At 44.8% G+C, this 24,033-nt stretch overlaps 1 protein-coding gene and 2 long non-coding RNA genes across 4 annotated transcripts in view; 2 read left to right on the top strand and 1 right to left on the bottom strand.

The window, feature by feature from the left end:
- The window catches only part of FNIP2 (folliculin interacting protein 2), a 126,396-nt gene extending 107,109 nt beyond the window's left edge, over positions 1-19,287 (bottom strand). Inside the window, exon 1 of one of the 2 annotated variants that reach the window (XM_027567242.1) lies at positions 19,117-19,287. In XM_027567242.1, the coding sequence (XP_027423043.1) occupies positions 19,117-19,220 (104 nt within the window). In that variant the 5' untranslated portion in view covers positions 19,221-19,287. The remainder of the gene's footprint in view (positions 1-19,116) is intronic. The other variant, XM_027567244.1, reaches the window with a different exon arrangement.
- A 584-nt stretch (positions 19,288-19,871) lies between these two features.
- Positions 19,872-21,469, top strand: LOC113875124. Its single transcript, XR_003506174.1, has 3 exons — positions 19,872-20,081; positions 20,742-20,853; positions 21,431-21,469. It is a non-coding gene; the product is annotated as an uncharacterized LOC113875124 (long non-coding RNA).
- Positions 21,470-22,256: 787 nt separating this feature from the next.
- On the top strand, positions 22,257-23,814 carry LOC113907675. The gene is made up of 2 exons (XR_003515255.1): positions 22,257-22,926; positions 23,500-23,814. It is a non-coding gene; the product is annotated as an uncharacterized LOC113907675 (long non-coding RNA).
- The last annotated feature ends 219 nt before the right edge of the window (positions 23,815-24,033 follow it).

Here is a 24,033-nt window from a genome sequence, read left to right as displayed (position 1 = left end):
CTTACCAGGGACCAGGCATGGCTCTCACCCTGCAAGGGCAGCCCCATCTGAGCCTCATGGCTGCGCCACGAAGTGGTCGTGCTGGTCCCACCAGGCCAGCAAGGAAACAGCAGCCCAGCACAGCAAGGCTCAGGAAAGCACCAAGACCACACAGATGTGTGGCGGCGACAGCGTCGGTGCTGCAGAGCCGAGGTCAGGCTGCGGAGCCCACGGCCGCTTCTGCCCTGCACTGAGCAAGAGCCCGCGGCTGAGAGGTGGAGGCAAGAGGCCAGGTCCGCCCAAGGAGAGCTTTACAAAGAGAACGCTCGAAAGTGCTGGAGGAACCGAGACAGGTTCACTCTGACTGGGGTAAGAAGGGTGGGGGCAGGGGGACAGCGAGGAGAAGCGGGACCAGCCCAGCCACACCCAGAAATCTAGGCCTGAATCTGAAGAGTCATATGTTAATGGCTTGGAGCACCTCAATACCAGAAAAGAGCACATGTTCAAGGATACACAAAAGAATACCTGTCCAAGATAACTAAAAAACATAAAATGCATTTTAGTTACAAATTCATAACAATTTTTAACAAGTACAAAGCAAGGGAACTGCTACAAACAAATGCTGGAGAGGGTATGGAGAGAGGGGAACCCTCCTACACTGCTGGTGGGAATGTAAAGTGGTGCAGCCACTGTGGAGGACAGTATGTAGTTTCCTTAAAAAATTAAAAAAAAAAAAAAAAAAACAGATCTACCGTCTATCCCCACTTCTAATCCTACTCCTGGGCATATATCCAGAGAAAATAAAAATTCAGAAAGATACATGCACCACAATGTTCACAGCAGCACTATTTACAACAGCCAAGACATGGAAACAACCTAATGCCTGTCAGCAGAGGACTGGATAAAGAAGACACGGTACACATCCACAATGGAATATTGCGCAGCCATAGAAAGAACGAAATAATGCCGTTTGTGACATGGGTGGCCCTAGAGATGATCAAACTAAGTGAAGTCAGAGAAAGACAAACATCACATGATACCGCTTACACTTGGAAGTTAAAGAAATGATACAAATGAACTTATTTACAGAACAGAAACAGACTCACAGACATAGAAAACAATCTTATGGTTACCAGAGGGGAAGTGGGGGAAGGACAAATTAGGAGTTTGGAATGAATACATACACACTACTATACATAAAATAGTTAATCAACAAGGACCTACTATATAACACAGAGAACTCCACTCAATACTCTATAAAAACCTGTAAGGAAAAAGAATCTGGGATAGAATAGATACACACATATATATATAACTGAATTACTTTGCTGTACACCTGAAACTAACACAATATTGTATATTAACTACACTCCACTATAAAATAAAAATTAAAAAAAAAAAAATAAGGGACCTGGCCAAACTTGTAGGGGTAAAAACTGGCCGTAGCACGAATCAGGAGCCCAGAGATCAGTGTCCCCAACCTAACTCACCCTGCACAGGCACCTACCTCCTAGTCCAGGGGACCCATGTCCTGTTCTGTGAAATTTATGTGACCACTTTGGAAAATAAAATCCACGTAAATGTGAACTATTACAATTAAGTCCATCATCAATGATCCTTTCTCATTGGATCTTCAACAGTCTGGTCTTCAACAGTCAACAGCACATTTAACCAATACTCACCTCTCTCTCAGCATGATTTTTAGAAAAGAAATCCACGAGGGAAACCGGTTTATGTCTCGATGTGATTCCTAACTGCAGTATCCTAACCCTCCAGCGAGGCTTGTTACTATTCTGAAACCATCACCACTACATTTCCTGGGCTAAACATGTCTTTCTTAGTCTTTGCCAAGGAGGAGAGGATTCCATTAACAGGACCTCATGGCGGGACTTTCTCAACATCATCGAAGCACACGCTACTCTAATCCCCAACAGGCTCCCGCCTCTAGGCATCTGGACCCACAGGTGCCTCTGCCTCAGGTGCATAGATCAAATCACAGATGGGGATAAAAGTGACCTTAGGGCCTTGAGAAGCAGCACTCAGAAAATAATCTTTCCCCCTCGGGCCTCCTGTCCCCATACCCCACTAAGAAATCACCTCATCTGAGTTAATTAATGTGGCAAATTAAGGATATAGCATTAGGAGGAGGAAACCACAGAAAGTCAAAAGGAGAAGTGAAGCCCTGAAGATCAAAACTGCAACTCCTCTGATGCTGGGTAACTTGTTACTAGGAGACGGGGCAATACTCTCATGGAATAAAGGCTGCAGAGAATGACTATTGGAGCTTCCTCCCAAACTAAGCTATGTGCTTTGGGAAATTAAAGCCACATTACCATATTTAAAATAAATAACCAGAGGGAATTTGCTGTGTGTCTCAGAAAGCTCAAATCTGGTGCTCTGGGACAACCAAGAGGGGTGGGATGGGTGGGAGGTGGGAGCAAGCTTCAAGAGGGAGGGGACATATGTATACCTGTGGCTGATTAATGTTGATGGATGGCAGAAGCCAACACAATATTACAAAGCAATTATCCTTCAATTATAAATTTAAAAATTATTTTAAAAAACTTAAAAAAACATTGTCAACTCTCAACACCATATGAAAGCAGCCACAATTTATGGGTGAAATGCATAACTCTCAAGTCCTAGTCAGCCCACTTCTCTCAAAACTGACATCCACAAAATTCAAATGAGAGGAACAGACATCTGAGAGCCCCCTGAAGTTGTAAGTATATGTCATTCATGCACAAGTAAACTTAGGTGGCTTCTTTTTTAAAACTATGACATGAGAAAGCAAAACAAGCATTCATTTATTCATCCGAGTCTGAATCACCATTAACATTTTCACCCTATGAACTGCAGGTATCTGGTCATTCGTTTTTAACGAGGATAAAACAGTGTGAAGCCAATAGAATATTTATCTTGGACAGAGATCTGGATTAAGACCAGAAAACAGAAGTAGGGATAAGCAAACATTTCTCTGGAAGGAGAAGTGTAAACAGTGTGGTCTTTTCAGTGATGGGTGGAGAGTGAACCCAACCTCTTCATGGCTGATCTAGAGAGACAGCCAGGGACAGGGCCACGTGTCGACAGCACTAGACATTTTCTTGTTGAAAATGTCCAACTAGAGGGAACACACACTAAGCTCTTTCAGGTTCTCTGAACATCAGATAAGTACAGGAGTTTCAGTTTGAGTAAAGGTCTGGTCAGTTTAGAGAATGATGGCGTTCAAGCTATTCTGATGACAAACCCAAGCTCTCAAAAAAAAGTACCTTGTTAAGAGAATACATCATACATTTCTTGGTGATGAACCTTAGAAATCTAAGCTGGAACTAGTATAGAAAAAGATAAAATGGTCTACAGAAAAGTCTCTAAGGTTGAATAAAAATTAAATAACCCTGTAACTGGAAAGAAAGAAGAGAAGGGGGTAAACATAGACACAGACAGGATAAACGCGCGTACTGGTTAAATTCTGCAGGGGAAGCCTGGGGAGATGTCCTTAAAAGCTTTAGAGAGGCAAGTTTATGCACAGAAAGGAACTTCCATAGAATGGCTCATAAATTTATATTCCTCTAAGTAGTAATACTAGCTAAAAAAAAGCCAGGCTTGACTAAGTATATTTAAACATTGACTGAGCTACAATCAGCGTCCTCAGCTCTGTGCTGTGTGCTACAGGGACATATGATGTTCCCTGCACGCAAGGTATAATCTGGTCGTGTCTGGTTAATTAGAAAACCAGCTGGTAGAATGTTGCCAGTGGCATAAAGACCAAACAAAGAAACAGTAAGTGCAGGGGCTGGGGGGAGGGGTGTGCCCACTTGGGGCTCAGCAAAACTGTCAAGGTAGCATTTGAACTGGGTGGGGAAAAGCAAACAGAATTTGGACAAAAGTAATTTTGAGGGAGGGACTAGAAAGAGAAAAGTCTTAGGACGTAGCATGGTGACTACAGTTCATGCTGTATTGCATATTTGAAAGTTGCTAAGACAATAGGTCTTATATGTTCTCGTGATAGGAAAAAAACATTTTTGTGACTACATGAGCTGACACATGTTAACTACATTTATTGCGACTGCCTCACAATATTCATGAATAGCAAATCACGATGTACACCTGAAACTAATAAAATGTTATATACGAATTATACCTTAATTTTTTGGCCATGAGGCATGTGGGATCTTAGTTCCCTGACCAGGGATCGAACCCACACCTCTTGCACTGGAAGCATGGAGCCTTAACTACAGGACTACAAGGGAAGTTCCTCAATGTTTTTAATTACAAAAAAAGAAAGAAGAAAAGTCTTAAGAGAGAGATGTAGATTTCCCAGGCCCCTTTGGCAAATACTAGCCTAAAATATCCCCTCAATCACTGTCTCCTGAGCATTATGACTGGGGTATTCAGCTGCACCTCAAGTTCATGTGCAAAAACAAACATACACATTGCTTTTTTCAAGTCATTTCTCCACTTGCATTAATTATGCTACCATTTGCCCGGGTTACTTAGGCTCAAACCCTACACGTAATGTTATATGTTACTCCTTTTTAAGAATTACTTACTCTTTTTGTTGACAATTCCCTGTCCCTTTCACATCATTTCCCTATTTCTCTGAAACATGCCTCAAGCACATTCCTCCATGCATACCAGTCAGGTCCCCCTGGAAACTACGTGCAGAGAACGCAGTGCAAGACAGATAAGCCCATAATTACTTGCAAACTTTGATGCCTGATCTCAGCCTTAAATCCTGGGAAGCTGGACTGCGCCAGGCTCGGAACCACACAAGAGCTGGTGGAGAAAACCAGCTGTGTGGATCTCAGGGCCTAAACCAACGTAGGTCAGTGACCTCTTCCTCTGACCCCAAAAGGCCACATGGGAATTAATCTGATGGTGAGGAAAGACCCTTACTGAGAATGTCAGCCAGCAAAAAAAAAAAGAAAAAAAAACTATGAAGCCTGCTTGTCCCAGTGTTCAGGGCAGAGGTGGTCAAGGCCCCACAGCTCAGATATTTCTAGGATGAGAAGAAAAGGTGAATCTTCTGAGCAGAGGGGTGATAACTGACAGTTTAACAATATTTTGGATTTGTTCAGATGGGGAGGAGCAATCCTGTTATTTTATCCTCAAGGATAACTGTGCCCACCCCCAACAGTACCTCTGAGTCCTGGAGCCCAAGGGCTCTCCACACAAAGGTTTCTAAAACATGGGGAGAGAGCGGAGGTCTAACACAGGACGGACAGCAAGACTTCCCTCCAGGATGCTACCTACCATAGTCTGCTGATTGGGCCATAACAATCCTTATAATCCAGTGCTCATTTCGAACCTTGCTGTTAAAACAGCTACCAAACACGCTAGCGGTCAAGGCAAGCTTCGGCCAACTCACGTGGCTACCGCTGTTTTAAACACAATATTGACTTTTATGGTCCAGGCTGTAAAACTCCATCCTCGCTGCAGCAATCAGAGCAGCAGGCGGTCATCAGCTGGGAGAACAAAGTCCAGCACCACCTGGGTGGGAACGAGGTGGCTTGGAAGAAGGAAGACAGGATGCTGAACAGGCTATGAACTGCGGGTGGGCTGCATCTCCAGGCACCAGGTAGCCTGTAACAGTGTCAGCTGGAGGAGGCAGAGGGCGTGGGTTTTTGAAACTAAGATCCTCACCACCTTCACCACCACTGAAATTAGGGTCAGTACTTAGCGCTTCAGTTAGGTGAGATTATAGACAACTGGAAGCTTTCCCTTCGTCTAGTTTCCGAGACAAATGCCTCTCTCTTTCCCCTTGTCCATCCCTTTTCTGTTTGTAAAAATCTAACTCGTGTTCAAATGCAATCTCCTCTCCTTGGCACAGGTCTGAAATTTTAGGAAACTGTTCAGCTCTTCACAAAACTTGGAAAACCACTTAGGGGAAAAAAAGGAACTCCTGGGCTATGAAAAGAGATAACTGGGAGTGGGAGGGGGGAGGAGAAGGCAGAGCACAGAGGATTTTAAGACCATGAAAATACCCTGTATGATGTTACAAGGATGGAAACGTGTCATTACACATTTGTCCAAACTCACAGAGCATACAATACCAAGAATGAACCTGAAAGTTAACTAAGGACTTTGTGATGACGGTGTGTGGAGGTAGGTTGGCCCTTGGTTAAAAAAAAAAAAAAAAAAAAAAGCACCATTCGAGTAAAGGGGAAAACTCTGGACCTTCCTCTCAGTTTTACTGTAAACCTAAAACTACTCTTAAAAAGTCTTTACTTTAAAAGGGGGACGGTGTGGCTCCCTGACTGTCTTGTGGTTAAGAATCCACTTGCCAGTACAGAGGACATGTGTGTGATCCTTGGTCCACCAAGATCCCACATACTGTGGGGCAACTAAGCCCACGCACCCTGAAGCCCGTCTCCTCCTCAACAAAGCAGCCACCACGGTGAGAAGTCCACACACCAAAATAGAGCAGTCCCGGTCACTGGTCACTGCAACTACAGAAAGCCATAAGAAGCAATGAAGACCCAAGCACAGCCAAAAATAAACAAATAAATCTTAAAAACCATAAAAAAAAAACAACTGTGTAACAGATTCTTAAGAGTTTAAAAAAAGAGAGAGTGAACTCCCTACACGTATGGATTCTGCCACGAGCTGGGAGGGGAACCATAAAGGGGAACTGTGACATTACCAGCTTGTATCCATTTGGTTCTTCCGTTCAGAGATGAGAAGCCTGGAGTTGGGGATGCGGGGGAGACTAAGGAATATCACACAAAGTAAAACTGCACTGATCTGCATGCGGCACCAAAATTTAAGCGAAAGTATTTGTGCTGTGTTGCTTCACCCACTGCTGTTCACACCTGCAGTGGCTCCCCAGTGCTTTCGGGGAAGGAACACCACCTCCTGATGAAGACAAGCCACCTGTCACTTCCTCACAGTCTGGACATCACCCAGAGTCGGGATTAACACAAGGAAGAAGCTGGAGGAGCTGGAAGCAGAGGCAGGCAACACTGGACTCTGAGAGTGACAAGACCTGCTGTGAATGGGAGGCCTGACAGGTGCTAAGTGTTGTGCAGCAGGTGTAACTGACGTGCGCTCTCTAGTCCTCAGGACCTTGCGAGAAAAGCCATCTTACATTCATTTTACTGAAGAAAAAACTAAGACAGGTGTGCCCTACGATATAAGTGGGGGGAGCTGGCTTTGAACTCAAGAAAACAAATCCACAACGGATTCCCTACTCTTTCTATTAACCCTCCAAGTACAGATTGAGGACCTCCACTTATTCTTTGGGGCCACCGAAATTTAAAACTGAACATGTATATAATGCTTGCAAGGCCTTGCACGTTCTGGCCAGTGGATCCTGCCTCCCGGAAGCACTCTAACTTCAAAGAATCTGATCCATTCGCTAACCCAGGAACACTGCCGAGGTGACGCACCTCCAGCCTCTCCAGCCCTGAGTCCTACCCCTCAGGTCTTAACTCCTGGGTGAAGCCGCCTCTAAGCAGCCAGACTAAAGAGCCCTCAGTCCTACCTGCCATCTGAACAGGACAGTACACTTGGTCCTGCTCTACTCACTGCTTTGTACCACCAGTTAGCTCTTAAACTTGGTATCTATCATTGCACAGTTAAACGGGAAGCTCCCTAGAAATATTAGACCTCACCCTTCCTTATAAACCTCTTAGGAACTTCAAATATTAACCTGTAAAGAAGGAATACAGACCATGTACTGAATTGGGTTTTAAATTCCCAGGGCCACTAGTTAACCAGACATTGATCTCCAGCAAGCCTCAGTTTTTATCTGTAGATTATTACAATTTTATATTTACAAATTAGCTAATAAAATACCCACTGTCAAAGGGTAACTGCAAGAGGATGTAAGCAAAGACCAGGCAGCCCGGCGCCTAGCGCACAGGAAATGGTCCCTCCTCCACAGACACTGGGGGCTCCTCGAACACTCCAGAGAAGCAGCTACTTACAGGCGTCTTAAAAGACTGCAGACACACCACTTACACAGATAGTCCATAGTTAATGAGGTTTAGAATACGAAAACATATTTTTAAAACCACAAATGGCTATTTGCATTATAAAAGAATTTTTCTTAATTTTTATTTATTGCCCATGCTATAATAGTAAAGGAATTTTTTAAAAAGAATATTTACCTACAAGGTCATTACCCCATCACATCAACTCTTGTATTTTTCTGTTTTTCTTCTAGTCCTTGATCATACATTTATGTATTTTATTAGTATATTCATATTGTAGGAACCAACTGATTCTGAGATTTTTATTTACCATATCTAATATTTGATTATGTTATTAATTGTAACATTTTATATGTATATTTATATAAGTATATCATTATTTATGTATATTATGTAGCATGTGTTATAATCAACATGATATATATTTAGTATTTTATGTATTTGTTGATATACTAAATATGCATTAATATATTTTATATATTGTATTAAAATACTTAATTTAATTATATTAATAAAGTCCCCATAATCATTTAATCATAATATCCTATGAAGCTAACATCACAATTTAGCTACTTTCCAGCTGTTAGACAAGTATAATTCTTTTTAGATTTTTATCATTCTAAGAATCATGCTTAAAGAACATCTCCAGGTACGGAAGTTTTTTTTGGTTTTTCTTTTTAACACCTTCACGCAGAGAACATTTTTCTTTTAAATCATTCGAGCCCCAAAATACAAGCTAGACAGGGGGTCAATAACTCCCCTGTAAAAGGTACAGTCCACCCACGGGCACGGTTTCTTCAGGGCACTTTCAATCACCTCCACCAGCCAGCCGCTATAGTGTTACACACAGTTACACGGCTAGGCGCGTAGGCAGGTGCAGCATCTCCGGAGAGTGATCTGGCAGAAATTCCCACCCTGGATCCTAACCCTAGAAAGATACTTGAGCTTCTGCATAAACATCTTCTGACCAGGATGTTCACCATCTCTAATAAAAAAAAAAAAAGACTGAAAACAATCTAAACATTCATCAATAGAGGGCTGTGTACTTGACTGCACACTAAAGGTACCCAAGTAGGATGTTCATAAAGACAGACCATAGACAACCAGGGTTAATGAAACTGGAATCTCGGAGAATGCTCTGGGCGTTTAAATCTTTCTGGGGTACTGTGATGTCCAGCCAGACTGGAGAACCACTGGGTTAAATAAAGTCTTCTACATGCATTCAGTCAGCGGAAACTAGGCAGGTATCAGCAACATGCTGGACGTTGTGTATACCAACTACCATTTCTGGGAATGAAAGGTGATGTTTTTTCTTGTGTCTGCACAGCATATTTCCAGAAGGATAAACTAAAAGAAACTGGTATAATAAGGGTAGCCTGGACTTCCCTGTGGCTCAGTGGTAAAGAATCCACCTGCCAGTGTAGGAGACACGGGTGCGATTCCTGGTCTGGGAAGATTCCGCATGCCAAGGACCAACTAAGCCCGTGTGCCACAGCTACTGAGCCTGTGCAACTGGAGCCCAGGAATCTGCACACACTGAGCCCACATGCTGCAACTACTGAATCCAGAGCACCCTGGAGCCCGTGCTCTGCAACAAGAAAAGTCACACAATGAGAAGCCCACGCACTACAATGAAGAGCAGCCCCTGCTTGCTACAACTAGAGAAAACCCATGCAGCAACAAACACCCAGCACAGCCAAAAATAAAAAGAAATAAAAGTATAGAAAATAATAAGGGTAGCCTTTGGAAAGAGAGATTAGGGGTGTGAAGTGAGAAACTTGTATTTCAATGTATACCATTTTATACTGTTTGATTTTTAATCAGGTGCATTTAAAAGTTAACCTTGAACACAATCGTAATTTAATCTGTGAGCTGTTTCTCAGGAGCTCGTGGCACTAAGTGGCACGCAGTGTTCCAGGTCAGGGCTGACCTGTTCCAGGTCAGGGTGTTCCTAGGGTCTCCACGGGGCCCTGCACACACGGAAGAGACCAGGCAGCTTTCCTGGCCCTCTGCGGGATCATGCGGCCCTGGCAACCAGTGCACCAGCCTAAAGCAAACAGCACTGCCTGCTAAGCCAGGGAAATGTTTGCTCGTGGCTTCCCTCCCCACTCACCGAGGCCATTGCCAATGACACATCAGTTTGGGCCATCTCTTCCTAAAGGGCATGCCAGGTTTATAAACCCATTTTAAATGAGTTTTTCAGCTGGAAACATCATGCATGGAATGCAAAGAAGATGCCATCTTTTTTTCTAAAGCACTTACTTCCTGCAGCCTGCAAACACCATCTCTGAGGATTTAGAATACCAACACTGTTTTTAGAATTAAGTTCCCCAGTGGCTCAGTGGTAAAGAATCCACCTGCAATGCAGAAGACGCAGGAGACTCAGGTTCCATCCCTGGGTTGGGGAGACCCCTTGGAGGAAGGGATGGCAACCCACTCCAGTATTTTTCTCTGGAGAATCCCAGGGACAGAGGGTCCTGGTGGGCTATAGTCCACAGGTTCACAAAGAGTCAGACATGACTGAAGTGACTGAGCACACGTGCTGTATCTTCTGTTCAAACAGCCACTTAGCTAATTTCATTCTATAATGTATTTCAGTTTTACCAAGCCACACAAAAATTCAATAATGCTAAATAGCATAGGATAGTTTTATAGCAAACAGTTTGCTAGTAATTTCAGAGGTTTACAGATATTATTAAATACTTTTCCTATAGGCTGCTTTCAACAGCTATGAAATTTCATAACTAAGTCTCAGATGTATTACTTAAGTGTCATTTTGATCATTTTATTTATTTATTTTTAGTTTTGGCTGCACTGGGTCTTCACTGCTACACAGACTTTCTCTAGTTGTGGTGAGCGGGGGCTACACTCTAGCTGCAGTGTGGGATTCTCACTGTCAAGGCTTCTCTTGTGGAGCATGGGCTCCAGGGTGCACAGGCTTCGGCAGTTGTGGTACATGGGCTCAGCAGCGGTCCCTGGGCTCTAGAGAGCAGGCTCAATAGTTCTGGTGCATAGGCTTAGTTGCTCCGTGGCACGTGGGATCTTCCCAGATCCAGGATCAAATCCATGTCTCTTGCATTGGCAGGCAGATTCTTTACCGCTGAGCCACTAGGGAAGTCCCTTAAGTGTATTTTTTATGTTTCTTTGTTTTTTAAGGAGTGGGCATGTCCCTTTAGAGTATCTACCTCATTATTTTTATATCAGAAAAAGAATTCATTCATATTAATGGAAAGAAGGAAACCACATTGTCTATAACAAGATTCCTTTGACAAATGACAAAATGCATATCAGAAACATCAAGAAAAAAACAACATAGTCTATCAAGAGATCAGGTTCTGGAATACCAGAGAATCTTTAAGGATCGTCTGCTTGCAAAAGTCTCATTCATTCATTCCTCTAACAAGCATTTAAGTACAACTTCCTGCCAGGCCCTGTACTAAGCACTACAGCTGGGACAGGAGGGCTAGAAGAATTCCCATATCTAACCACTACATGGATGTTTTCTTGTTTCATTCAATTACTCAAATGTATGCTTAAATTGGCTAAACGATATTTTTGTAACTATTTCTCAATCCTGTTTTAGAAGAGAACTTGAGTAAATGAGGATAGTCAAATAAGAGCTAGATGAAATCAAACACACTAATGTCTTTCCATTACTCCAAAGGTTTCAACCATATGACAGAACAAAACACTCAGTTTTCTGGGTACACCCAGGGAAAGATGGTTGGCAATCTGAGGTAAGTGTAAGGTGTTAAAGGCAGAACTGATTAGACTGGTGATTTTGCTGCTTCTTCCTAACACATCCTAAATCAACACCTGTTTCATCTCTGAGGAATATGCAGGTTAACATCTAACTTGTCTCCAACTTGTGAAGAAACACAGTTGCCATGACAACTGAACAAAAAGTTTAGTGAGCAAAATTCACCAATGAAATGCAAAAATCCAAATTCCATCTAACTGACATACGTGTACTTGTAAGCAAATGCTAGTTTTCTGTTTGTTAAACCATCAAAATAAATGAAAATATGTTCTGTGAAAAGTTCCATGGATACAACATTTAAACACACACATTTTTGTCACAGTAGGTCACAATTAAATAAAACAAAACAGTGATTGTTTGACAAGTAAATCTCAGCAGTGTAGCATTTAGCATTACAGGGTTTCAAGTGCACTTTCTTCAAGGAAAACCAGATACTTCTAAAGTTAGTATATTTCTTGGGTTGTGCTAAATTGTCAAGTAAATTCATGTATATATTCCATTTCTACTGATATCCATTACTGATATCCCCAATTTCCCAGATCTAATGCCTAATGATCTGAGGTTGAACTGATGTAACAATAATAGAAATAAAGTGCCCAATAAATGTAATGTGCTTGAATCATCCCCAAACCATCCCATACTCCCCTGGTCCATGGAAGAACTGTCTTCTATGAATCCCATCCCTGGGGTCAAAAAGGTTGGGGATGGCTGGATTACACAATGTAACCTAGGGTATATTCAAATAAATGGACTATCAATTTCTCTAGAAAAATCCTTCTATCATCAACACACAGTTTACTTAGGCTGTCCACATGTGACGGATGTGTGGTTACATTATTAATATCCAACATACAATTATCCTCACTAGAAACTCAGCTGAGGTTCCCACCAGATATGCAGGTTTCCCCTCAACCCCCATCAGCTCTGGGGGATGAATTTCTACTGCCCCAGTGACCACTCTGCAGGAACTGGTGGTCATTTTCAAGTAGATATCCATAAATAATCAGACACTAGTGGTCACTGATTTAAAGGTGTATTTTCTCAAAAACAGAAATGCTCTTATATGATGATGAAAATGTCTTAAGTGTGGTGATAAAATCATCTTCATAAAACAGGCACCTATCTCTTCATAACACAACACTGGGTGCAAATTCCAGAGCACGATCTACATATGAAGCAAGATTCAGGGACAAATAACTAGAAAAATATTCCAAACGTATCTATGAATGAAAAGCACATAGTTAGAGAGAAACATGATAGCGGGGGATCCAGACTCACACTAATACTGAAATCTCATGTAACAGAAAGCACCTGCCATCTAACACATACCCAAAACATCAGAGTATTAATGGTTGCATTTATTGCACTTAATATATTGTGTTATTTCGGCACAAACATAGAGTGCAGTAAGAAATAGCATGATGTGTGAGATGGCACATTGTCCTTCCCAGGAGTCCATCACAGAGGCGGCTGGACATTTCCGGCTGAACACAGAGGGACAGCAGCCCACCCCCTTGCACCCCCATCCTGCCCCCACCCCATACGCTGCAAAAGAGTGTCTGTGTGGCCTGAGCGGTGAGTCATGGATGTTCCACTTGCAGACAGGGTGGGGTTGAGGGAAGTCACCATTACATGCCCAGTTAGCTGGAAAAGTCCATCCTGTTTTTCCTCTTTTACATAATAATCATTTCTCACAAACCTGAGATAAGAAGAACACTTGGTAAGTAGGAACACACCAGATATTTTAGCATTTTTATCCACAAAGGGAAAGACTGACTTTTACAGCCAAGGACGTGATCTCATGGTGCAGGCCTGATCGTTCATGCCAGCAAGGGACTCGGACAATCAGGATAAAACATGTGTTCTTTTGTGCCCACACCAAGAAAAACAGTGTCTGGGGAAATCGCACAGCACCAGCTCTCAAATCAGATTCACCCACCAGGAGTTCACACCAACAGCCAGATCATTTCAGGAGCACAAGGACAATCTTTTACGACTTCCTTTGCCAAGGAAAAACAACTGCAGGGGCTTCCTTAGGCTGATCTGATGGGCAGACCATGGGAAATACATTCCAAATCCACGGTGGCAGAAATCAGCCCCTCTTTACCTCCACCCTCTGTGCTTTAAAAGACCGCGTGACCAGCCCATCTCTTGAGACCACCTGCTAAGTCAAATGACAACATGTAACACAACCATTTCACATTCAGAACTTAAAACTGTAATACGTCTCTCAGCTTTAAAAACATCCAATCCCAGCCCCTTAAACTTACTCAAGCTTCCCCCAAATCTAAAAAGTTGTGTTACCTTTTTCCAAACACACTTCAAATAAATCTTAGTTAGATCTCTCTTAATCCAGGTGATCACCTGGGGACCTGGCTGCAGCTCCTGAGCCTGGTGGACACCATGCTGGCTGAGGTTGGGGGAGGCAGGAAACTTGCCCCACTAGTAAAAACTGTGCACACAAATATCGCCTTCAATTATCAAGTTCACCAATTAAACTGGCCTCCTAAGGATCATCAAGAACTTAGGTGTTAAGTTTATTAAAATTCACAGCATATTACTCTTAATAACAGGAACTACCAGTTATTGTAGCAAAGAAGAGAAAATCTATAAAGACTATTTATACAAATTGGGTTTCTCAGCAAATCTTACACTTAATCCCTACCTCACAATGGTAAATACCCCAGAGCGTACTTAACATTTAAAATAACTTAAATCACAAAAGTAACACAAATTCATTAGGGCAAAACCCAAAATACCAACCAAATGTAAAACAGAGAAGAATCAAATAAAAATTTCACCCACTGCTTGACCGTTGCTGTTAAAATCCTGGTAGCAGGGCTGCTCACCCTCTTCCCACGTGCGTGGTCCCACACCTACCTTCAATATCATTCACAAGTTTATATTGTTTTTACTTTTTCTAGAGAACACCTTTGCATGTGCACATACACACACATGTACACATATAAATACACATGTACATGTATATGTACACAGAGTCAAAAAATAAAGATTTGGCAGTTGCAGAGTGCCATCCGCCATCCAGTTGTATCACTTCACCTAACAAATTTTTCCTTTCCACTTAAATAAGATTTTATTCTTGATAGGAAAAACTTGCAAATAATTCTGAAAAACATACCACACTCCTAAAGCCAATCTGACTGCCCAGCCACCTTCATCCAAATCTGATGAGGGTCTTAGCACTCCTCTGAAAATTCAATCTGTTTCATGACCAACACCATCGAGGTGAAAAAGAGAAGTAATAACAAGTTGCTTCAGCTCTGTCTCAAGTATCCCAACTAAGTAAAGGAGAAATCAGCCTCTGAAAAACAGCTCAGTTTTTGAAAAGCCTCAATATGAGTGATACTAAATTCCATGAGTTAAGAGGCCCTTGGTAATACTTAAAATCATTCTGTACTGCATTTTACTCTTTTCACAAGATTTTCAAATATATTACTTTCAAATATATTACCTCCCTATCGCAACCTTATTACACGGGAAGGATCCAATCACCTTACTTACAAATGACAAAAACTGAGGCCCAGAGAAACGGAGAGACACGCGGGTCTGTGCACACACATGGTGGCACAAAGAGGGATGAAACTGATGGCCTCCTTGACTGGTCCTCCAGGTGATTTGAATGGAACCCACCTTATGAGCTAGACTCTGACCCCAAATTCTTAACACCCTCCAGGGCCCAGCTCAGGACCAGGAGATGCGGTGGGGTGGGTGTACTGACGAATCGCATGATTTATGTGTCACGTGTCTTATTAAAAAGATCATTAAAAATGTGGTGTGGTGGAGCTAGCTGTGTTTTTTCCAGAATATTCCTCCCTTACCCCAGGAAAATCTAGTTAGATGCTAGCGTCCTGGGAGCTGGTGGGCGGGCGGGGGGAAGCCCTCCTGCTAGAGGGAAGAGTAACTCCTGGCCTGGCCCTCAGTCACAGCGAGGATGAGAACAGTGTGTCCTCAGTGAGGTACTTAACACAAGAGTGTGCTCCTTATCAGCGTCTGAATTATCTTCCTGTTACAGTTTCCAATGTGTTCTCTGCTGCTGATGCATGTCGGTGTAGGATCTGCTGTCCTTAGATGTCCTACCCTGGTATGTACAGGTGGAGCTCAAAGTCACACACCCACGAGCTAAGCATCAGACCCTCTCAGATAACGATAAGTGGATTAAATTATACTAACCCTGGAGCAGGTGACTTAAATGTGGAAGACGTGGATTAGCACGAACTAGGCAATGTGACTTCAAATATTCAGGACTGGAGGGGTGTGGGGGTGGGGTCTCTCCCCAACACTTAAACAGTCAGTGGCCAAGCGGCTGAGATGCTCTCTGACCCCTCACGTCCCAGGTGACACACCTACTTCCTTCATCTACCTGGTCCCAAATAAGACACTGGATAACCCATGATCTTTTCCACCTCCATCTTACACACACATCTGAGGCGGAAACTGGTCCGCTAATTTACCAGAGACATTTAAAAATAAGATAAAATTTCAAACTTGAAGAAGACATGAAAGAAGTTGGTGGACACATCTTGGCTTTCAAAAGTTCCTAAAATGAACATGCTGACCTGAGATGCAAGGCAACCAGGAACCCAATTCTATTTCTTATTTGAGCTGCCAGACACATAACCTCATTCTGTTCTAATTTATCCTTCTGGAAAAAATTCAAAAGCGTGTGTGTGTGTGTGTGTGTGTGTGAATTAGTTAAAAGTGAAAGCAAAAAGAAGAATTCTTTCAAATATCAAGACCATAATGCAACTTTATAACTTTAAATGGAGCTTATACTTCACAAAAACCATAATCATAATTCCTTCTCTCAAACTTATAAATTCAATCTCTTCTGATTCTTTTCCTGTTTTCCTAGCAAGCTCTTTCCTCAAAGCTATGAAATGGGCTTCCTGTCAAGATCCTCAAAGAAATACACGTAAGAAGGAATCTCAAATGTGATGATTCTTTGCCCAGGAAGTACAAAGATCTGAAAAAGACCTGCAAGGTAAGCTACTTACCCTGGTCCTCAAAGTTCCTCTCTAATAAGTTCCAGAGAACCGGAGGGACATAAAGACGGCTGGGAGGTCAGGGACATGGTGAGGCCCAGGGTTAACAGAGCACTATCCAGGGCAAGACCGCAGAGGAGTAGGGAAAAGTTTAAAATAACTAGCGGAAGTCCATCACTGCAAGAAGATATAGAAAACCTCTAAAACAAAAATATGTATATATATAAACTGGATCTTATTTTTACTTAGGTTTTTCCCCAAATACATAGCAATCTATGTTACAAAACTGCCCCCAAAGCCTACCTGAATCTTCCTTTCCTTCTCAAGATCTACAAGTTACCTCCTGTTATTAAATGCACTGAAAAACACTAAATTCACATTAGGCGTGCTAGAGTTTTAAGGTAAGGTTTACACCTTAACTTCTGGAAATCTATACAACCACAGAGCCCCCAAGGGCAGCTCATCACCCCTCTGAGGTACCCGTTCCCCTGAAAGCACAAGCCATGTCCTATTTGGCTAAATCTTATACAGGGCAGGACTGGGACATTTTCCAGGAGGCTTTCCCAGGATGGCTTCACAGCATCTGAGAGTTAAGTCAGGTGACAAAGCAGGAGGAAAGACTCTCCCTGGCGCCCCGGGTCAATGTGACGTGTCATGGTTGATTTGTCCTCATCTTCCTGAGTCTTTACTTCATCTTTTCCAAGGTGAGCCCACAGCAGACACACTGCTGAAGGGTCCTGGGATCACCAATTCTCTCCAACACATTTACCTCCAAAACTTGCAGAAAATCCTAAAGCAGTCAACAAAGACAAAACCCATAACCAGTCCTTGGCCCAATTTTGTGTTCTTCACTAGACACTGACAGGAAGTCAGAACACTACACTGAAAATGTTCCCACCAAGTTAGAATCAGTTTCCCTAATATGGCCAGGGCCTAAATATAGCCACAGTATTTTTTTGGTTCAAAATACACTCCATTGCAGTTGTGGATGGAGGGAAACACTGGTGGGCAAGTGAGTAGAGAGCATGGCAAACCATGGCCAGGCATTTGGGGCTCTCACACCCTAGACAACGGCTGCTCAAGCAAAGATAGCTGTAACTCATGCCCTGTTCCCTCCAGGCTTTGTCCCCCCACCCCCCACCAAGTCTGGGTTACTGGAGGAAGAGAAGAAATTACACACCCTGAGCCTGAAGTAATTCTACCGTTCCCAGAAGCAACAGAGCATCACTAGGACCCACAGCAGTGAAAGGCGCAGAATGCCCTACTCGAATTTTAACGATTCAGTTCACCTGCAGAACACGGGAGAATTTAACGAAGGTGTGTCAAGTCTTCACAATTTACTTTCCAAACAACAGCACACACCCACACACACACCACAGACACTAAATACTGGTAATATTCACATAACTGCAACCAGGAGCTTTGTATGCTTTCAGTGAGTGGAATTTAAGAAAAACAAAATCTAGAGCATAAAACTTAGTCCAAAATGTATTCAAAGTTTCACTTAAAACTTTTAAAAGGCTTATTACACTAAGTCTAGACCTAGTGCACAGAGAGGAAGACTTTAAACTCTTTTTGCAAGACATTTCAGCCGAAAAGTGTCAGGATTGGAAGTAGATGCTCACTAAAATACTTGCTAGAAAACAACAGTTAAGGGGAAAGAAATGAACTTCTCAACGTAAGCGTGCTGAAAGGCAATATAAAAAGGCCTCTTTTAAAAGAGCCCTTGAAAGCAGACGAACCTAGAGATTTCAGACTGGACTGTCTGGTCACACAGCTCGAGTGAAATGCAAGTTCAGACACCAGACAAGCTGCTCGGTTCTCTGCGACTTTACGTCTGCCCGGCTGTAAAATGGGAATTAAGGTCTTAGCCGCCGCACAAGGTTGTCGGGGAAACGAACCAGAGAAATCAACCTAAGGCACCCAAGATGCCAGCGCGCCCCCCGGGCGAGTGGCGCGTCTCCGGGGGCGCGTGTTGGTAGGGCAGGTCCGAGCACACACACGCCCCAGCTTTGTTAGCCCCCCTCCCTCGGCCACTTCCTAGAGCATCTCGGGCCCCTCACACACCACGCCGGGCCCCCACGACGGGGATACGACACGCTCCCATCCACGCGTCCGAGAACCGGTCCCCTGCTCAGGGAGAAGGAGGGTGCCGCGCTCGTGCCGCCGCGCGCTTCCAAGTTCAGAGCAGAGTCACGGACACAATAGGGCCGAAGCGGCGCCCCGGTCCCCACCGCGGCCCCCAGACCACCGGGCGGCACCGTGGGAGTCCCGGCAACCGCGAGCGGGAAGGGGGCCCGTGACCGCGCGGACCAGGGCCTGCGGTGCCGGAGGCGAGGGCTTCGTGGCCGGCGGCAGCGGCCTGGGAGACCCCGTCCCCTTTTCCTTTCCCCCATCCCCTTCCCCTCCGCCCCCTGCCCGCCTGTCTCCGGCCCCTCACCTGAAGGCTGGCCCCTCCCGGGGCGCCCGGCCCGGGGCAGTCGCCGCCGCGGAGCCGCCGCCGCCCTTCCTGTTGAAGAGCCTCTGCAGCAGGGTCGGGGCCATGGCGCTGCGGCTCCGCTGCGGCTGCGGCTCCGCGGCCTTGGCCCGGCTCAGCGCGCGGCCGGGGGCGGCGGCGGGGCCATCGCGGCGCGGGGAGCTGTGCTCGGCGCCGGGACCGCCGGCCGGTCATATGACGGGGCTGGCCCGCCGCCGCCGCGCGCTGACAGTTCTCCCTGCGGGAGGAGCCGCCGCCGGCGCGGGAGGAGCGCGGGAGGAGCGCAGCCGCCGCGCGGCAGCCATTGGCCCCGGGACCCCGCCCGGCCCCGGAACCGGGGGGCGGGGGCCGGGGACCGGGGGAGGGGCGCGGGAGGCGGGGGTCTCGGGGGTGGGTGGGGGCGCGGCGCTTAAAGGGGCCGGGGCGGCGCGGGGCCGGGGGGGATGTGGGAGGCGGGAGCCTCCACGGGGTGGGGCACGACGCTTAAAGGGGACCCAGCGGGGGAGGAGCGCAGCGCTTAAGTGGGAGAGGGGGACAGTCGGGTGGCGGCTCAGGTGGGCCGGGAAGGTCGAGGCAGGGGCGCAGGGGGCGGGGCCGGGGGCGGGGCCCGGAGTGGAGGCGGGTTGGTGGTAGTGGCGCGCTGGGGGGGCGGGGCCGCGGGGGGGGGGGGGGGGGGGAACAGCGTCCCGTGGGGGTGGGGCGGGGGCGCGCGGCTCTGCGGGATGCCGGGGTTCCCGAGGCTGCAGGGGTCAGTTGGAAGCGTCTGGAGAGCTGCAGGGCGGGTCTTTGTTGTTTGGAGACAAAGCCCCTGAACTTGGGTCCTGGCTGTGCAGGTGCGCGGGCTCGTTCACCGGAGGCGTGCTCTGGGGGTTGAGTGGACTCTCACCACACCCAGGGTACTGATACATCTGCCGTATGGGCTTGCTTTTGTGAGTTTTCTTTTTAATTTATTTAAAAAATTTGGTCGTATAATTTGCTGTTTGGCGTCTTCGGCCACCATTTCCATAGTTACATAAAAAGTTGCACGTGAAATCAAAAAGCACGTGGAGTTCACTACATGGATTTAGGAATTTACGCTATTTTATAACAAGGGACTGCACTCCTGATATTTAACAGACCACATCCTAGTCTGATACCAACGGCAAACGATGTTTGATGTGGGGAAGGGGAGAACTTAACCATGGTACCTGAGTTCACTTACCTTTCGGCCCCACCTAATCTCCGTGAGCACTCCAGCCTGGGGCTGTGAAGGACCTTAGCCTTATAACGCTGGCTCCACAGCTTTAAAAAAAAAAAAAAGCTGAGATCCGACTCTGCCTCCTACGTGTCCTTCGTGAGCAGCAGACTCTGAGTGCTTCACCTCAGACTTGTTTGAGGGAGGATCACTGGAGACTCAAAAAGACAAATGTATTTCCATGAATAGAAATAGTTCAAAATATCTCTTGTGGGTCCATTTTAGTTTGCATTATCAATTTTTATTGCATAGGTTTCTAGCCTTGGTGAGATACTAGCTGTGAGTGAAGACGTGATGAAATTTCACAAAGGTAAGGAAAAGGTGGTAGAAATCGAAACTTGTTTTTTTCCTTCAGATTTTACCATTAACATGGTGGATTCAGTATTCTTGCTGGTTCATCCTTCCCCACCATGGAGTGTGCACAGACCCCTGATTTGCAGCTCTGCTGTTCTGTTTATTGAAAGCAGGTACGCCACAGGACTGCCAGTATTGGTCAGTATCTGGTATTCCAGGTATTGGTCTCATCTGTTACAACTTTATTTTAAAGACAAGGTCTGGGTAATACATAGCCTGCAAAACACCACCCTCCCTTACCATGTCCTTGGTCAGAAAAAGTCTTTTATTCTTTTCTTTAATTTTTATTCTTTTAGTTTTGTTTTTGACTGCGCTGGGTCTTGGTTGCTGCACAAAGGCTTTCTCTAGTTGCAACAAGCAGGGGCTACTCTTTTGCTGCGGTGCTCAAGCCTCTCATTGTGGTGGTTTCTCTTGTTGCAAAGTATGGGCTCTGGGCTCTCTTGCTTCAGTAGTTGCTGCTTGAGGGCTCAAGGGCGCAGGCTCAGAAGTAGTTGTGGTGCAGGGACATAGGTACTCTGCAGGATGTGAGATCTTCCCAGACCAGGGAAAACTGTATCCCCTGCATTGGCTGTGTGTGCTCAGTAGCATCTGACTCTTTGTCAGCCCATGAACTGTAGCCCACCAGGCTCCTCTGTCCATGAGATTTTTCCCAGCAAGAATACTCAAACGGGTTGCCATTTCTTCCTCCAGGTGACCTTCCCCACCCAGGGATCGAACTTGAGTCTCCTGCATTGGCAGGTGGATTCTTTACCACTGAGCGACCTGGTAAGTGTGGCTTCTTATCCACTGGACCACCAGGGAAGTCAGGTCTTTTATTCTTGAAAGTAAAATCTGGACACTGTGGTGTGCATAGCAGCTTTTGTAACAGCATACCGTAGAGGAATTTGGCATGACCTTTGTTCCTCACTTCCTAGGGCTGTTTCTGTCCCAGCCCCATCCTAGGGTGCAGGAACACTCACCAGAGGCAATTAAAAACTCAGCCTGCCCCACCATTATCTTCAGTTTTGGACCTGATTGGGCACCTCTAAAAGAAAAAGTGTGCGTTTAAAGCTATTAAGAACGTTCTCAGGGGAGAAAAAAAGGAACTGAAATGGTGCCCTTTTTTCACTTTGCTTCCTCTCAACACCACATTGTTCCTCATCCTAGTTCTGGCCACACCTCTCTTGCCTTGGATTTTATTTATTTTTTTTTCTAATTTTATTTTATTTTTAAACTTTACATAATTGTATTAGTTTGGCCAAATATCAAAATGAATCCGCCACAGGTATACATGTGTTCCCCATCCCGAACCCTCCTCCCTCCTCCCTCCCCATACCATCCCTCTGGGCCGTCCCAGTGCACCAGCCCCAAGCATCCAGCATCGTGCATCGAACCTGGACTGGCAACTCGTTTCCTACATGATATTTTACATGTTTCATTGCCATTCTCCCAAATCTTCCCACCCTCTCCCTCTCCCCCAGAGTCCATAAGACTGTTCTATACATCAGTGTCTCTTTTGCTGTCTCGTACACCGGGTTATTGTTACCATCTTTCTAAATTCCATATATATGCGTTAGTATACTGTATTTATGTTTTTGCCTTGGATTTTAAAGTGTTATAAAAGTCCTAACGAACTGAGTTTTGGGAGGCAACTCTGGACAGCTGTAGCACCTCGCTTTCATTATTTCTCCTCTTGGCCATCTCGGGCCTTTTTTGAAGTCCCGTGTGCCCCCTGTCATCTGTGGGTCACTGCCTCTTCCTGAGGCTTGACATCACCCCAGGCTCCAGCACCGGTCCTTCTATTCATCTCACCCACCCCACCCTACTCCGTTTTGGAAAATACATCCACTGGCTCATCCTGTAGGCATCAAGAGGAGGAGGAAATCAAACAATATCCTGAACGTTTGGAGATACACAACAGCACTAAGGTGGACAAGGCTGTCTAACTTGTCCTGGTCCATCCTGAGACCTGGTGCGCATTCCCTGGCATCAGTGTGAGTTCTGTAAATTGCTTCAGGTGTGTTGCTTCTATGATCAGACTGTCGTTGTCCCTTAGCCTACCTGATACCTGTTACCCATTCTTCCCAATAGAAGCCCAGTCTTGTTCAGGTGTCTGTTCCTCTCCCGGCCCAGGGTGCCTCAGGGCAAGCCAACTGTGCCCAAACTGAGTCTGAATGATCTACGAGTAATCCCATTGCTTTTGCAAGGTGAGCTAATGGGGAATGGGAGGCTATTCTAGGCAAGGAGGCAAGAGGGAAAGGAGCTGGCAGAGGAGACATTCTGGAAGTCTCCTCACTCTTTGTAGATAGCTATAAGGAGAGGGGTGGGGTTTTTTCTTCTTTGTAATGCTATAGCTGTTCTGCAGCCTGAGCCTGAAACCAGCCAGAGCAGAGAGGTGTGGCCCTCGATAACATTTCTGAGGCACAATCCTTATACCTCATTCGATGAGATAATAGTCCCAACCTTCCCCCTCATTTGATGAGATAATGGTTCTTGTATCTGAAGCCAAAAGCAGCATATAAGAGAGGGTCCTGTTTTCTGTCCTGGATTGCTTGTCATTTGAGACAAAAAAACCCTACCTGCTTAACCCTCAGTGTACCAGATAAAACAGTCATCACCAATGGACCTGTTCTGTTGTTTTCATATTTTTGTCATAATTTTTTCAAATTATTAACAGGAGGTAAGAAAAAAGGAATGGTAAAAATAATTTTGAACTAAATTTTACTATAAGTTTAAAGATAAAAAAGTCAACTTTTTATTCCACATTTTCCTAAATTTAGAGGAATATTACCCAAATGGACCCGGTCCCTTGAATACAGCTATTGACAGAACAGAGGATTATGGATTTTTGCACCTCCAGCTCCATTCGTGGATCTTGTGAGATAGCAGGCATCAGGCATGTGGTTTTTTGAACAAATTAAATAAAAATGTTGCTGTGATAGTTTTACTTCTTGGTTTAAAAAATTGCCCATAAGATGCTTCCTTCTTCCAAACTTTAAAAAGATAGCTTCTCTTCAGGTAACACTTACCTGCTTATTAATGACTCTAAGGTGTGTAACTTTGATCCAGCACTCAATAAAAGCCTCTTAAATTAATGCACTTATTTCAGATTCTGTGGACTTTATTTCACCTCTATAGGTGAGGTCTTGGGAGAAATACAGAAACCCTCTCCCATATGCTCATTCACACTCATACACAGTGCATAAAATTTAGAGAATGGAGGAAAGTACAAAGATGAATATAGTTATGTTTTCATCTGGCAACCTGGGTAGATAGAAATAGCTACACATAATATATTTGTTACCTTCCTTCCT

The sequence above is a fragment of the Bos indicus x Bos taurus genome, chromosome 17 (assembly GCF_003369695.1).
Source record: "Bos indicus x Bos taurus breed Angus x Brahman F1 hybrid chromosome 17, Bos_hybrid_MaternalHap_v2.0, whole genome shotgun sequence".
Taxonomy (NCBI): domain Eukaryota; kingdom Metazoa; phylum Chordata; class Mammalia; order Artiodactyla; family Bovidae; genus Bos; species Bos indicus x Bos taurus.
The sequence above is the reverse complement of the archived record's forward strand: the minus strand, read 5'-3'. Positions and strand labels throughout refer to the sequence as shown.